Below are 13,871 nucleotides of genomic sequence, written 5' to 3'. Positions count from 1 at the left end.
TTTTAATAGTTGTGGCATCAAATGGTATTCATAAGTTACCAGAGATGTAAAATATGTTTCTTTGATAGATGGGACTAGTCTCTAGAAATTGGTAAATAATTTACGGCCCTGGTACTAGATCTCTTCATAAGTAAATATTACTAATATTACTTTTTTCTGTTGATACAAAAATTTCTGATATGCAAATGAAATTACTCTCAAAGTTTGTCTAGAGAGCTGTACCTACGTACCTTTAGAGGTTGTTCCTCTGTACCTGCTACAGAGTTTCTTATTGTCTCAGAGTACATTAATGTGGTTTTCTGTCTTTTCTCTGAATTCTATCTGATGTGAATAATTACATTCTGACACTAATTCATATTCAAGTTTGGTTGTTTTTTTTTTTTGTTTCACTTTGGTTGTTTTCTTTAAACAGACTAGAGGAACATAGGAATGACAGAGCAGAGAGATCCTTCAGTGAGTATGCTCTTTTGACTTTCAGTGTTTTCCAGCATTTACTCCATGACAAGGCACTAAGAATATGCCTTTCCTCTAAAACTTACTTGTGATCCATGAAAATTTGATTTCAAAATTACTTATTTAAGGGCTTAATATGGAAACATCTATCTAGTTCAGAAGTATTGCTTTCTTTATGGGGTCCATTCCTCTTTTAGTCACTTCCATTAGTTTATGAAATCTTTACTCTTCATGGCTTCTCTCCTGAAAAAAAAAAAAAAGGTGTTTTGTTTTTTTTTTTAAAGAATGAAGTTCTTTTGTTACAAGACTAGGACACAAATGGGAAAAACATCTGATTTTCTCCCCAGTCTTATAGATTCTGACATAATTTAAAGTGTTGTCTATGATTCTAAGTGTAGAGAAAGAGCTCCAATATTATGCAGAATACACAACACTAAATAGATGCAGTACTGTAGTTGTGCAGCTACTTGGCACTTTGTCCCCTTGAAGGGAATTGCACTAGAACAAGAGGACAGAACATTTAATCAGGGGAGACAAGAGAGAACAGTAGAACAAGAGTCACAGGATGAGATTTTTGTTGGGGGAGGAGGCAGAGTTCTCTAAAGGAGGCTATAATTATTGTGGCAAAGGAGACACTGAAAAAGAGTTGCAGAAACAAGGCAAATGAAAGGGTGTAAAACTCAGCTCTGAATGATGTAGACAGTATTTGAATATGGATTTAAAAAAACCTACTTAATGCCTGAGGTGCTGCTCAATAAAGTGTCCGAGGGCTTGAAAGAGCTGGAGGAGATGGTATGATTTTGTTAGGAAATTTGCAGCAGTAACAGAGAAAAGAAGATTTACATTACTTTGTTGCTCAAGAAGCCAAAGAGAAAGTGCTGAGGACACATTTGTGGAACAGGGCAGAAGACGAGACTGACTAAAGTAGGATAAATAATTTACAAGAAGTCTATTGTACGACAGAATGAAGATAAGAAATGGGAAAACATGTTGTTACAAGAGAGAGCAGTCTGAGAAGGCTGATTTGCTCTCAGGAGCAAGGAATGTAAGGACTAGGGACTTCTGTCAGCATCATTTCTAGCCAAAAAGCCCAGAGGCTAAGGGAAAAAGGGCTGATCAAGAAAAAGAGCTGTGTGCAAGAGGTCAAGAACTTAGGGAAAATTTGAACATAAACAAAAAGTAGGAAGTTTAGACTTCAGGATTTTGGAATTTTTTTTTTTTTTTTTGATGGTGAGAGTTTTCTGCAAGTAGTGAAAAATTCTTAGGACATTCCAGGATTCTGAAAGAAGAGGACATAAAACCCTTGCACGGGAACACATTGAAGTAGGAGCCATTGGTGTGATACAGTCATGAAGGAAACACTGGCAGCAGGCATTTCCCTATTTCCCATAGAAACTGAAAATATTATCATTACTTTCTAAATGATTCATGAGATCTGAGTATATCATATGCTTCTGGTCACTTGTTTTCAAGAACAATAAAGCAGATGAGGAATAAAGATATAAATAAAGAATGAAAAAATAAGGAGAAAATAATAGCAGACTTTTGCTTATAATACCAACTTGCACAGTCAGGAAATAAACTTGCTTGCTTATGAATATCACATCTCAAGGATTCACTGAGAAATTTATAAGCAAATATTAATAAAGAAATTTAGACTTATATAGGCAAAACCACGTAACTTTAGCTTTCAGTACTTCATATGTAACTTAAAGAGTTATGAATAATTTCTTTTGACTAATGTAGGTTATTGTTTCTGTGGCAGCCAAACCAGCAAAATCATTGACTGTTTCAGACTTGTTAAAGAAAATTGTTGTCATTATATGTTTGTTTGCTTCTTTAAAAAGAAAACAGTACTACTGTATCTTAGACATCACTCATTGGTAACTGCTCTTAACATGCTTAATTTAAATTTCATTATTAAAAACCAGCATTCCTTTTACAAAGCTTATTGTGTATATCATAATTGATTTTTTGAAAGCATATATTCACTTAAAAGGTTTTAATCCTTAAAGTAGGAGGTTATCAGGATACAAGCTACAAATAGAACCATTTATGTACGTAAATATGAGCTCCTCCCTTGTTCAATGTTCACAAGGGTATCAGAGACATAAGCAAGACAGAGAGGAATTGGTTAATGATTAAACAGCGTCAGAAATTAAAACCAGACATTATAGCATTGTGTGTTCAAGGCAGGAGAATAATTTGTCAAAGCTTCCAAATAAGCTAACAGTGCTTATTGTTGAATAATAGTTCAGATGAAATAATTAAGAAATTCAAGTGGAAAATGGCCCTGAATTGAAAAGAATGTGTTGGGTGATCTAGTGAACATTAAGAGCCTCTTTCCCTATGAAAAAAGTAAGGACCCTTCAGAGTATGCATTTTGTATATTTTTCACACCTTTTACCATCAGCACAAGTTTTCTATTACTTCTAAAAACTATGCATTTATTTTGCATTAGCAGTTATTTTATTACAGTAAAATAGGTATCTGACATATTTAAGAAAACCAAAGATGTAGACAGTGACATTGATCATCAAGAACACAGTGTTCCAGTGTCACCACAGTGAACAATTATTAAAAATAGAAAACAAATGACAAACTAATGATAACCCTGGCCCATTATTCAGTTGGTATTATAATATATTATTTTCCTCACCTTGAACACTTTGTTCTACAGCATAAATTTGACAATGCTTTTGGACTGGAACTTCCTCTCGAATCACCGTTTTGAAAAGGCCCCATAACACTAATTATAAATCAGGAAGCTGGTAGATGCTTAAGGACCCATCATAAGTCTTTCATAGTTTAATTTGTTGTCACCTGATCTCATTTGATAAAAACTGGCTTGTGGAGTGATAAAAATGTTTAGCTATTGTAAAATGTTTCTAATACACTTTAAATAATTTGGATAAAACATGGGATTAAAATGTCTGTTCTTCATCTATATCCACCAAACAGATTTAAAATTTCTTTACATTTATTTGGAATTTTCCCATAAGGCTACTTTTGATCTTTAATGAAATAATAATAATAAAAAAACAAACAAAACCCCCAACAAAAATAGGATATTTTCTAAGGATTGACGTATTTAAACAAAGAAGTTAGTATGCATATTTAACAAAAATAAACAAACAAATTAAACCCCAAAACCAAAAGAAATAACATAAGAATTTGAGACCAAGCCTGTGAAAAGGTTAAAGCCTTTCTGTCATACTGTAACAAAATGATTTAGCTCTTTTGACTGGAGCCAAGCAGTTAATATTTCTTTTCCACTGGATTCCTATGCATTTGGACAATAAACATTTATATATACTTAACATTTTGGGTTTAATACTTACATATTTTAAATTTCCATTTGTGGTGGAAACAGGGACAGGTTGAGCCTTTCTTTGAGGCCTACTTTGGCTGCTAATAACACAGCACCCTCTGTACTGAGTTTGTTCAGAAGATGGATGAGATGCTGTTTGCTCTGTCCAGATAGAAACTTAGATTATCAGAGTTCATTTACATAGTTCTTATTTAACAGATTTTGGACAAATAAAGGGGATAAAAGGGTCTGACACTGCTTTCCTTTACAGAATGTAGACATTTATGTATGATTAGGTTATTATGCTATTTTAGCTGTATCTTTGGGGTTTAGAAACAAAATAATTGCAAAGTATTTAAAGAACTCTCCACCTAAGAGAGCAGGAAATATTTGTTACAAATACTCTTCAGAAGTCCCCTGTGACACAGATAATTATTACTCTCCTGGCTTTGCTTTATTAAGGTGGCTTTCAGCAAGTTAGCTGGAATCCTGACAGTTTATGGATTAATCTCCCATTTGGAAATTTTTACCACTGCACAGTGGTTTGTTTTGTTTTGTTATGTTATGTTCTCTGACCCATTTTTAAATATTTACTTGCAAGTTTGTAAATAAATTACTGCTAAAGGAATGTCATTTGAGTCAGTTAAAAGTATTGCATGTATGATAAGAATTAAAATCTTGGATCAAAAGCACTGTACTGCTGCAGATAATTAACCTAGATCTCTGAAGGAACTATATCAGCTTAAATCAAAGGGCTCGTGACTTTGGCACAAAGGTTACCAGGCTGTGCACAGGGAAATGTTTCCTGATGGTGAACACATGGCTCACAACTCCTCCTTATTTCCAGTTGCCAGACACCCTTGACAAAATTCGTAAATGCATCGCTACCCAGTAGAAAATTACCCTGGGAAAATGTGTTTGCAGGTATTGGAGTCCATCAGGGCTGGACACTTTTTAAACACTTCCTAAGGGCACAGATCAGGCAATTCCCAAATGTCACAAGTCAAGCAAATAAGGCAGAAGGCTGTCTTACCTGAACAGAGATCTTCTTCTGCAAGTAAGATGATGAAGGTATGTGCCCAGTGGAAGCCAGCTTAGGTGACATAGGAATAATTCAGAGACGTTGCTTGCCACTGTCAGGAGAAAATTTGTTCAGCCGAAGCTCAACTGGAGTTGAAGCTACCAGAAATGTGGGGGACAATACAAAAAGTTTTTTCAAATATATTAAGGGCAGTAGGCGGTATAGAAATAACATCAACCCATTGCAGATTGAGGATGGTCACCTCACAAACAGAGACAGAGACAAAGCAGAGATGTTTAATGCTTTCTTTGCCTCTGTCTTCAATATGATGATGGACCAAGGGGTCTCAGTGCCCTGAGCTGGAGGACCATGACTGTGAGAATTATCAACTCTAAGCTGACCTTGAAACTGTGAGTGATCTACTGTTCCATCAGGATCCCTACAAACCTATGGGGACAGACAGGCTTCATCTGAGAATCCTCAAAAGAGCTACTGATGTCATCACAAAGCCTCAGTGATTTTTCAAGTGGTCTTGGGAATCTGGAGATGTTCTGGCTGACGGGAAGCTGGCAATTTTCAAGACAGGCAAGAAGAAGGACCCCAGAAACTACAGGCTTGCCAGTCTCACTTTCTCTGGGAAAATCATGGAAAAGATTATTCTGGGGAGTATTAAAAAATGCCTGGCGGACAATGCAGTCATCGGTCACAGTCAGCATGACTTCATGAGGGGGAAGTCCTGCTTATCAAACCTGATTTCCTTATACAACAGGATAATCCACCTAGTTGATCTAGTAAAGCCAGTAGATATTATCTTTTTGGGCTTCAGCAAAGTTTTTGATACTGTCTCTCACAGTATCCTCCTGGACAAAATGTCCAGCACACAGGTGGATAACCATGTTACGTGATGGGTAAGCAGCTGGCTCGCAGGTTGGGCACAGAGAGTTACACTGAAAGGGGTAACATCAGACCGGCGACCTGTCACTAGTGGGGTTCTGCAGGGCCCCATCCTCAGCCCAGTTCTCTTCAACTTACTCATTAATGACCTGGATGCAGGACTCAGATGAATACTAAGTAAGTTTACCAGCAACACTAAGTTGGGAGCAGCTGCTTGACTCCCTTGAGGGCAGAGGCCCTGCAGAGAGACCCTGATAAATTAGGGGACTAGGCAATCACCAACCACATGAAGTTCAACAAGGGGAACTGCTGGATTCTGTACCTGGAATGGGGCAACCCTGGATGTACTGACAGACTGGGGAATGAGAGGCTGGAAAGCAGTGCCATGGAAAGGGACCTGGGGATCCTGGTTGACGGCAAGTTGAATATGAGTCAGCAGTGCCCTGGCAGCCAGGAGGGCCAACCATGTCCTGGGGGGCATCAGGCAAAGCATTGCCAGCCGGCTGAGGGAGGGGATTGTCCTGCTCTGCTCTGCACTTGGGCGGTCTCACCTTGAATATTGTGTGCAGTTTCGGGTGCCACGATATAAAAAAGATATTAAGCCATTAGAGAGTGTCCAAAGGAGGGCAATGAAGAGGATGATGGGCCCTGAGGGGAAGTTGTAAGAGGAGTGGCTGAGGTCATTTGGTCTGCTAAGCCTGGAGAAGAGGAGAGTGAGGGGAGACCTCATTATGGTCTTCAACTTCCTCATGAGGCTAAGAGGAGAGGCAGGCACTGACCTCTTCACTCTTGTGACCAGAGAAAGGACTCAAGGAAGCAACATGAAGCTGAGCCAGGGGAGGTTTAGGTTGGATATCAGGAAAAAGTTTTTCACCCACAGGACTGGAAAAGCTCCTCAGGGAAGTGGTCACAGCACCAAGCCTGACAGAGTTCAATAAGCATTTGGACAATACTCTAAGTCACATGGTGTGACTCTTGGGTGTCCTGCCCAGGGCCAGGAGCTGGACTTGATGATCCTGATCGGTCCCTTCCCAATCAGAATATTTTGTGATTCTATGATTAGACAGACATACACTATGTAAAGTAGTATATACTCTAAATATTATATTTAACATTTATACACGTAACTATAGCATTTGATGCATAGTTTTTGATATATGCAACCACAATACTGTAGTTAATGTTCTGGTTGTAGGTAACTAACTGAATTTGGGTGACAAAAGGTAGCCAGGGGAAAGATTGTAATCAAAACAAAAGCTCTTTAATATTGTCTCTGCATTAAATTGCAGCTTGCAGTATGAACAGATAAATAAATAGGGAGCTCAGGATGAGTTCAGGTTTTCACAGTGTGCCTTCAGCATCTGTTTTTCTACCAACTGTTTTGTAAAGTGATTATATACTTCTGCAAGATACAAATCTGCTGGTCTTTCCTGCTACACACAACAGGTAGTCCTGCCTTGATTGGATGTCTTGGCAAATTGGTTAATTAAGTCAGTACTAAAGCAAAATTCTGTGCAATCAGATTGTGACAAGGTATCACCTTGGTTGTGTCTTTCAGAAAATACACCTGAAAAATATTTGTCTGCAGTATCAGCTGTATCTTCTTCTGAACAGCCATTTCTTTTGCCTTTTAAAGAATGGGATGGGACTAATCATCTTATGGTAACTACAAAGTCGACGTTAATTAGACAGTAAATACATATTTTTACTATTGCAGCTGTTACTTGTCTCCAGTCACTTTAGAGAGTGGATTTGGAATTCTATTTGTATACTTTAAAAGAATTTTAGGTATGTTATGTTAAGTAATTGAACCTTTCTCTTGCATTAAGTTCTGTAAATCTGGCCTTTAAAAAAAAACCCCACATTGACTGTTTATACAGTGTGTGACAGTTTTATGCATCTATACAGTGCCCCACATATTAATCATATATATATATACATGTAAACAATGTGTCTATAATATCTTATAATTTCTGACTCTTTTTTTCAGCATAAACCTTGTATATACCTACTGCTTAGCCTAATGATCACTTTTTCTTCTGTTCTAGTGCTTATGTACCAAAGACAGAAGCAGGTCATTGCAAGTGGGCAGAAGTTCTGAAAGATTTGGAGAAGATCAAGACATCCAAAGTAAGTTCTTAAAAAGGTCAGCATTTCATATAATCACAGGTGAAGACAATTAAATATGTAGCACTGCACTCAGCTAAGAAGAGTCAGTGTGAGGGAGCAGGGAAAGAGATGGTATTTGTACAATGCTGTTTCATGGGTGGAAACAGAGGGTTAAAGGAAATTGGAATTGACCAAATACTGCAGACTCCAGCATTAAATATTATTTTCTTCAGCACTTTTCCTAAGAAAAGGGACAGTGGGCTTGAGAGTTAGCCCCTTCAGACATAATATTGTGGGACTTAGTTCTGAGGGTCTCCCTCACAGTGAAGCCCATTCTGCAGGTTACTGGCTGACTTTAAGACCTGGCTGGATTTGGCCTTTGAACTTGGTAGCTAATCTGTGTATTGAAGAGTAAGCTTGATTATCTCTAAATGTGTTAGCTAATGCTCCTAATCCCAACTCTTGTTTTTTCTTTTAGGATATTGATGTCAGTTTATATACTGCAAACACAGATGAGGATGTAAGTAAACTTTGAATTTGACCACAACTGCTCTAATATGGGGGCTCCATCTCTTTACTAGCAACTTTCTCCTAAAAGAGTCTTGGTCTAATTTGATAAAAGTTTCTAAAATCAAATAATTCACCTTTGAATAAACAGTTCTGATAATTAAAGTACTTATGATATATTATGTAAGCAGGTATTGACTACTTTTATTGAATCACCTGCTATTAAAATTAAATAATTGAAAGGGATGATCAAGGCCATGTTGGATGGGGCTTTGACAAACTTGGTCTACAAGAAGGAGTCCCTGTGCATAGAGTGGGGTTGGAACTAGAGCATCTTTAAGCTCTCTTCCACCCCAAGTCGTTCAGTGATTCTGTGATCGAAAACTATTTTCTCCAAGCAAACATTGCTAAAAGAATGTTGGTATTCATTTGCAATTTAGGGAGGGAAAAAAAGTGACAAAAAAAATGCAGTATCTATAAATTCATTGCTGAAGAGAATTTTTCACAATCTGTTGCTGTGGAGCTCACTTTGCACTCCGTGGGACACATGAATCCCACCAAGAAAATGAAGCCAACCATTCCTCCACTCCTAGCAGTCACCTTTGGCATAACCCTGGTACAATTGGCTGGCTTCATTGCTGTGATAGTAGCCTGCTCCTGAGACATTGCTTTCCTGACAACATAAACATTCCCACTCAGACTGTGCCAAATACAGACAATCCGTGGATCCTGAAGTTCAAGAGTACGGATATCCTAGACAGGATTTTTTTTTTTCCACAAAGAGGAAGGTTATCCTAGAAATGATGGAATGACTATCTCAGCACAGAATAGTCTCAGGGTGCTTGCAGAGTGCAGTATTGATGTCTTCGGTGGAACTGGCAAGCCTGAGAAAACACAAAACCTGATGTGTCTGTACATGACATGGAAAAAGCTCACAAAACACACTTGTCCACACCTGCACACGCATTCTCTTAATTGAACCGAGCCAGAGAGGTTAATCCATTAAAATGGCTGATGTAATACCTAGTAATGTCAGGAAGATTTTCTTGCAGTGGGACAGTATGATATGGAAGTCAGACAAACAACCTGGGACTTATTCTTGGCTTTATCGTTGACTTGATGGAGAAATTAGCACCTCTGCTTCTTTTTCTTTAATTTGTGAAATACAGGTAATATCTAGTTCCTCTTCTCCCCTACCCATTCTGAATTCAGATCTCTGAATGAAAGTGTTAAAGCTATTAATAATAATACTAATTTAATTCCACTACATTTAATTATATCCCAGATTCCTATCCTAATTAATTATTTTCCTATATTCTTCTCTAAAACACTACATTTCACTCATCTTAGCAAACTTGCTGGCCTTTTTGTTTTTAGGTCTCACAGCCCATCTCTGCTGATATTTAAAAGTATTTGAATAATAAGAAAAGATGTTTAGTAAGTAAAACTCAACCACTTCCAGGCTGATTGTACTTTTAAATGGTATCTTACTTATATCATAAATTATATCATAAATTATGTCCTACAGTCACTTATTCCTTCTTATTCATAAAACTATTACAACTGCATTTTTTTTCAGGAAGAATGCCAAGAACCTGTAATGAGATGCTTTTTCCTAGAGACAGAAGTGATTATTCAGGAATGTCGTATCAAAAATTGTAGTGAAACGCAGGATGTAGTGAACATATGGAAAAATGGAAATGCAAGCTTAGGAAATAAAAAGGTAAGTAGCACTAAGAGTCTGTGGAAAAAAGGCAAATGTAAAATGTCTCTTCAGTAGCAGAAATACCTTTTCTGTTTTATAAGAAGTGAAATGGTGCAGGTGAAAAGAAATGAGATCCAGCAACCTGTATGGGTAATAATGAAAAAGCAGAATTTTTCTAAAAAAAAAAACGCTTTCAGGGTTCCCATCAAAGTAGATACTTTTGTGCATGCACGAGTATGTCAGGATGTTTGAATGTATAATTAACAGTTTCTAACTTTGGTACCTGAAGTCAGATATGGTTAGACACATGCAGAGAAGTATCCTAATTTTCCAAGGGACACTCATTTGCGTCTCTCACTGAAGTGAGGTATCTTTGAAAGCTGATCCTATTCAGAAAGTAAGCCAAGAACTGCACAGACCATAAGCACCACCAGTGTTTTCTGTAGCCATTATCTGCATTGGAATTATCCACAAAGACAGGAGAAAAAACTTAATTCTCTATCAGAATCAATAGATCAGTATCCTGCTTTACTATTGCGCTTTGTTTTTCAGTTGAATTCCACAACATCAGCAAAATGCAAAGAATGTGAAGAATATGAAGAAAAAGGTTTTACAGAATTTATACAGAATTTTGTAAAGGTTATACAGAGGGACTGCAAACACTGACCAAAAGACACAAGCTGAGAAACAAGATTCTTCCATGAACATTCTCAGAGATATTAGATTATCACCAACAATAAACTGGAAAAAGAACATAATTTACAATACTCATTGCTATCTCTTGATATATTTATTTCTACTGTGGTTTTCAGGTAGAAAACCTGAAAGACCAGTTTCTTGTTCTATAAGTTACTTGTTCTACAAAAGAATTCCAAGTCAAAAATTAGGATATTTATTTAAAGATTTTTCCTTGCCTTTTCCTCCTTTTGTACAATGGTGGTTTAAGGGTATTCAAATTTTTCTTCAGTCTTCTCACAGAAGCTAAACCTGGTGCTTGGTTCCTCTGTCCAAGGACAGCATCTTTGTTACTTCATTTATTACCTCTGACACTGACACTACCTGAGTTATTATGATAATGACTACAGTTCCTTTAGCAATTACCAAAGATTTCAATCTAAATTTCAACCAAAACAGTGTTAATTTTGTTCTCTAAATCAAGGAGGTGACCAAGATTTCATTCTCTAAATCAAGGAGGTGACCAAGTGTCTTACACACTTAGAAACAAAATTAAATTCTAGGTGGTAGAAATCTTTCCTACGTAGTAAGAGTTTGTAGCTTTGGTCTCCTTGTGGGAAAGGAACTTTAAAGACAGGAATCACTTTTGACCAGTAATTGGAAATCATGATAACTGTATTTCTAAGATTCAATGCAGTCACCTGTCCTCTGGTATTTCTGAAATGTGGCAGAGCCTTCTTTCACCTCTTTCTAAACTAACTGCTTTCTTCATGATTCATATCCATGTCGTACCAATTGCTATCCATAATAAGTAATTCTTTCCCCCAGGCACCTCCATTTCTCTCCATCTTCATTTGATAAATGGCTGAGTCATTCAGCTGTCCACTTACCAGGAAGGAAGTCTCAATCTCATCAAATACACTGCCTGGTACTCTCTTATTTTTAGGTTACTCCCAACAGTCAATCTTTAGCACTCTGAGCAGATGAATCTCCAGTAAACTGCAAGAGAAAGAACATAAATGTGAGCACATGGGATGTCATCTTCCAGGGGACTTACAGACAAACAGATCGGTAAATTCATAAGCACATAGATATGAAGATTAATCACCCAAAGGGGTATCACAGAAGAAATAAATTATTTACCACCATAGAACATCAACAAAAGAAGTGTTTATTACGTGGCTTGGATGAAGTAAACTGGTCCTACCTCTTAAATTTTTCCTTAACTGTGTTATGCATTGAATATGATTTTCTCTTCCCTAATGTCACATGCACAGGCAAGGTAATACCAAGTTAAAACTTTGGTCTTTAATCAAAAAGGTAAAGGGATTTTCCTTATTTCTAGCTTTAAGAGAGCTTCAGACACAGATCAGCAGTATACTTATGATGGGAGAAACAAATAGTTGCTTTGCTCAGAGTTTTCTTTACCTTGACTGTTGTGAAAATCAATCACCTGCTTAATTTTATTTTGTTTTTCATAAAATCATTCACCAGTGGCAAGCAGGTTAAATACTGTGAATTTGTCTTTCCATAAGAACATTGCTAACTTTGTGACCACTCAGCTTGCCCTCTGTTAGCTACTTTGTGTTGGACACTGGCCATATCCCTGTTTCTTCATTTCACTTCCACCTGTTCCAGATGCATATCCTAGGATGAAAAAAGGCCATTTGCTAATCTAGCTCTCCAGCCTTTCTCCTTGGGCTTACTTTTTCCTGAGAGCTAAGCAGCCAACTGAAAGCTTTACTACCTCCTGAATCCTGTGGTTATAATAAATTATCTGATTGGTATAAAAGATGGAGTAAATTAATGCCAGGTTGGTTTTGGTGTTTTTTCACTGAAGGAATTCACATATATCCCAGAGGAAAAGTTTCAGTATGACTAAGACATGGATGCATCTGATCTGACTTTTTAGTACTGCAGGCAGAATAGGCAGAACAGTAAAAACTAAGCCAAGGTGCCTACTTTGGAAGTAAATATCCCTGGGTTGAAGGAGGCGTTTCTTCTACACAAGGTCTAGTCATTTGTGTGGCATATACTAGCTAATATTTTCCAACTGCTCTGGGCAAATGCTAAGAGAAAGATTAATACTGTATTTTCTCTAATTAATCCAACTCAGTTTGGGACTAAGGTGACTCACAGCAGAGTGTTTCTATTTACAGAATGGAAAATAACTACATTTTGACACAGATGCTTTGGACTGCATAATTCTGTGTTCCTGACTTTGCGATTATTTAAAGTCCACTTTTCCTTTCCTAGTATTTAGTATCCATATTTCTGTCTTTATCTTAACAAGATAATCCAAATAGCACTTGGCAGGTGGTGTCTGACGTGCAAGTATCAGGTGGTGTCTGACATCCTCTACCTCCTTGACGTTTTATTGGACTCTGAAGATAAATATGGGTTGCTCATCAATACAGTGCTGTCTCTAGTGGGTCCCATATATTTAAGCTCCTGTTGATCAGGTATTGTTCAGATGATTTCACAGAGGTTTTAAAATCCTCACAGTTTTAAGTCAGTTCTGGATCAACATCGGTATATTTATATGAAGACTATTAGCCATAATGCCTCCCTCTTAAAACACAGGAAGTAATTTAACCAGTCTAGGCTGAAATGAAGGAGTCCAGATTTTCTTTTAAGCAGTCCATCTACACTGGATCGTGATCAATACACTGCATGATCATTCAGTTTCAGTTACTGCAAAGTCCAACTGTCGGTCATGATTACAGGGCCCAGTATGAATTATCCACTTCATTTCCCTAGTAGACATTTGGACCTTAAAAGTACCAACTGACAGTTTCCCAACAATTTTTTAAATCAGTTTAATTTCTGGCTAAGTTTATACAGTGCTTTAATTAAGCTAGCAATGTGGCATTTTCACCGATGCATACTATAAAGGAGCGTTCTTCTCTGATACCCAAAGTAAGCTTTTACACCCTGAGTGGCCCTTCTTAGGCATTTACATATGGAAGTCTGTAATTTAAGATATGTAAACTTACAGGTGTAAATTTATACATATAAGTCTGTAATAGTCACTACCCAGAAGCAGTGGTCCATTTGTCCCTTCTCTAACCAAGGAGATGCTATTTTAATGGGCAAGATGCTTTCAGTGAGAAGCCAGCAATCACGGGAAGGAGCAAGCAAAGTGCAGGCCAATATAGTTCTCCATGTCTGTAACTGATGGGCTGTTTTGCACAGGC

General features: G+C 37.4%; 1 protein-coding gene and 1 long non-coding RNA gene across 4 annotated transcripts in view; one reads left to right on the top strand and one right to left on the bottom strand.

The window, feature by feature from the left end:
* The window catches only part of IL15 (interleukin 15), a 67,876-nt gene that overhangs the window by 25,334 nt on the left and 28,671 nt on the right, over positions 1–13,871 (top strand). For all 3 annotated transcript variants that reach the window (XM_050330620.1, XM_050330622.1, XM_050330623.1), the window contains 5 exons: positions 413–453; positions 7,237–7,340; positions 7,727–7,808; positions 8,266–8,307; positions 9,874–10,017. In XM_050330620.1, the coding sequence (XP_050186577.1) occupies positions 430–453; positions 7,237–7,340; positions 7,727–7,808; positions 8,266–8,307; positions 9,874–10,017 (396 nt within the window). In that variant the 5' untranslated portion in view covers positions 413–429. The remainder of the gene's footprint in view (positions 1–412; positions 454–7,236; positions 7,341–7,726; positions 7,809–8,265; positions 8,308–9,873; positions 10,018–13,871) is intronic.
* LOC126647996 (uncharacterized) lies at positions 548–11,626 on the bottom strand. The gene is made up of 4 exons (XR_007630687.1): positions 11,565–11,626; positions 4,797–4,942; positions 3,795–3,925; positions 548–696 (listed from the first exon to the last, which is right to left on the bottom strand). It is a non-coding gene; the product is annotated as an uncharacterized LOC126647996 (long non-coding RNA).

The sequence above is a fragment of the Myiozetetes cayanensis genome, unplaced genomic scaffold (assembly GCF_022539395.1).
Source record: "Myiozetetes cayanensis isolate MyiCay16 unplaced genomic scaffold, myiCay2020 scf42, whole genome shotgun sequence".
NCBI classification, from domain to species: Eukaryota; Metazoa; Chordata; class Aves; order Passeriformes; family Tyrannidae; genus Myiozetetes; species Myiozetetes cayanensis.
Note: the sequence above shows the minus strand (reverse complement) of the source record. Positions and strands in the feature narration are given on the sequence as shown.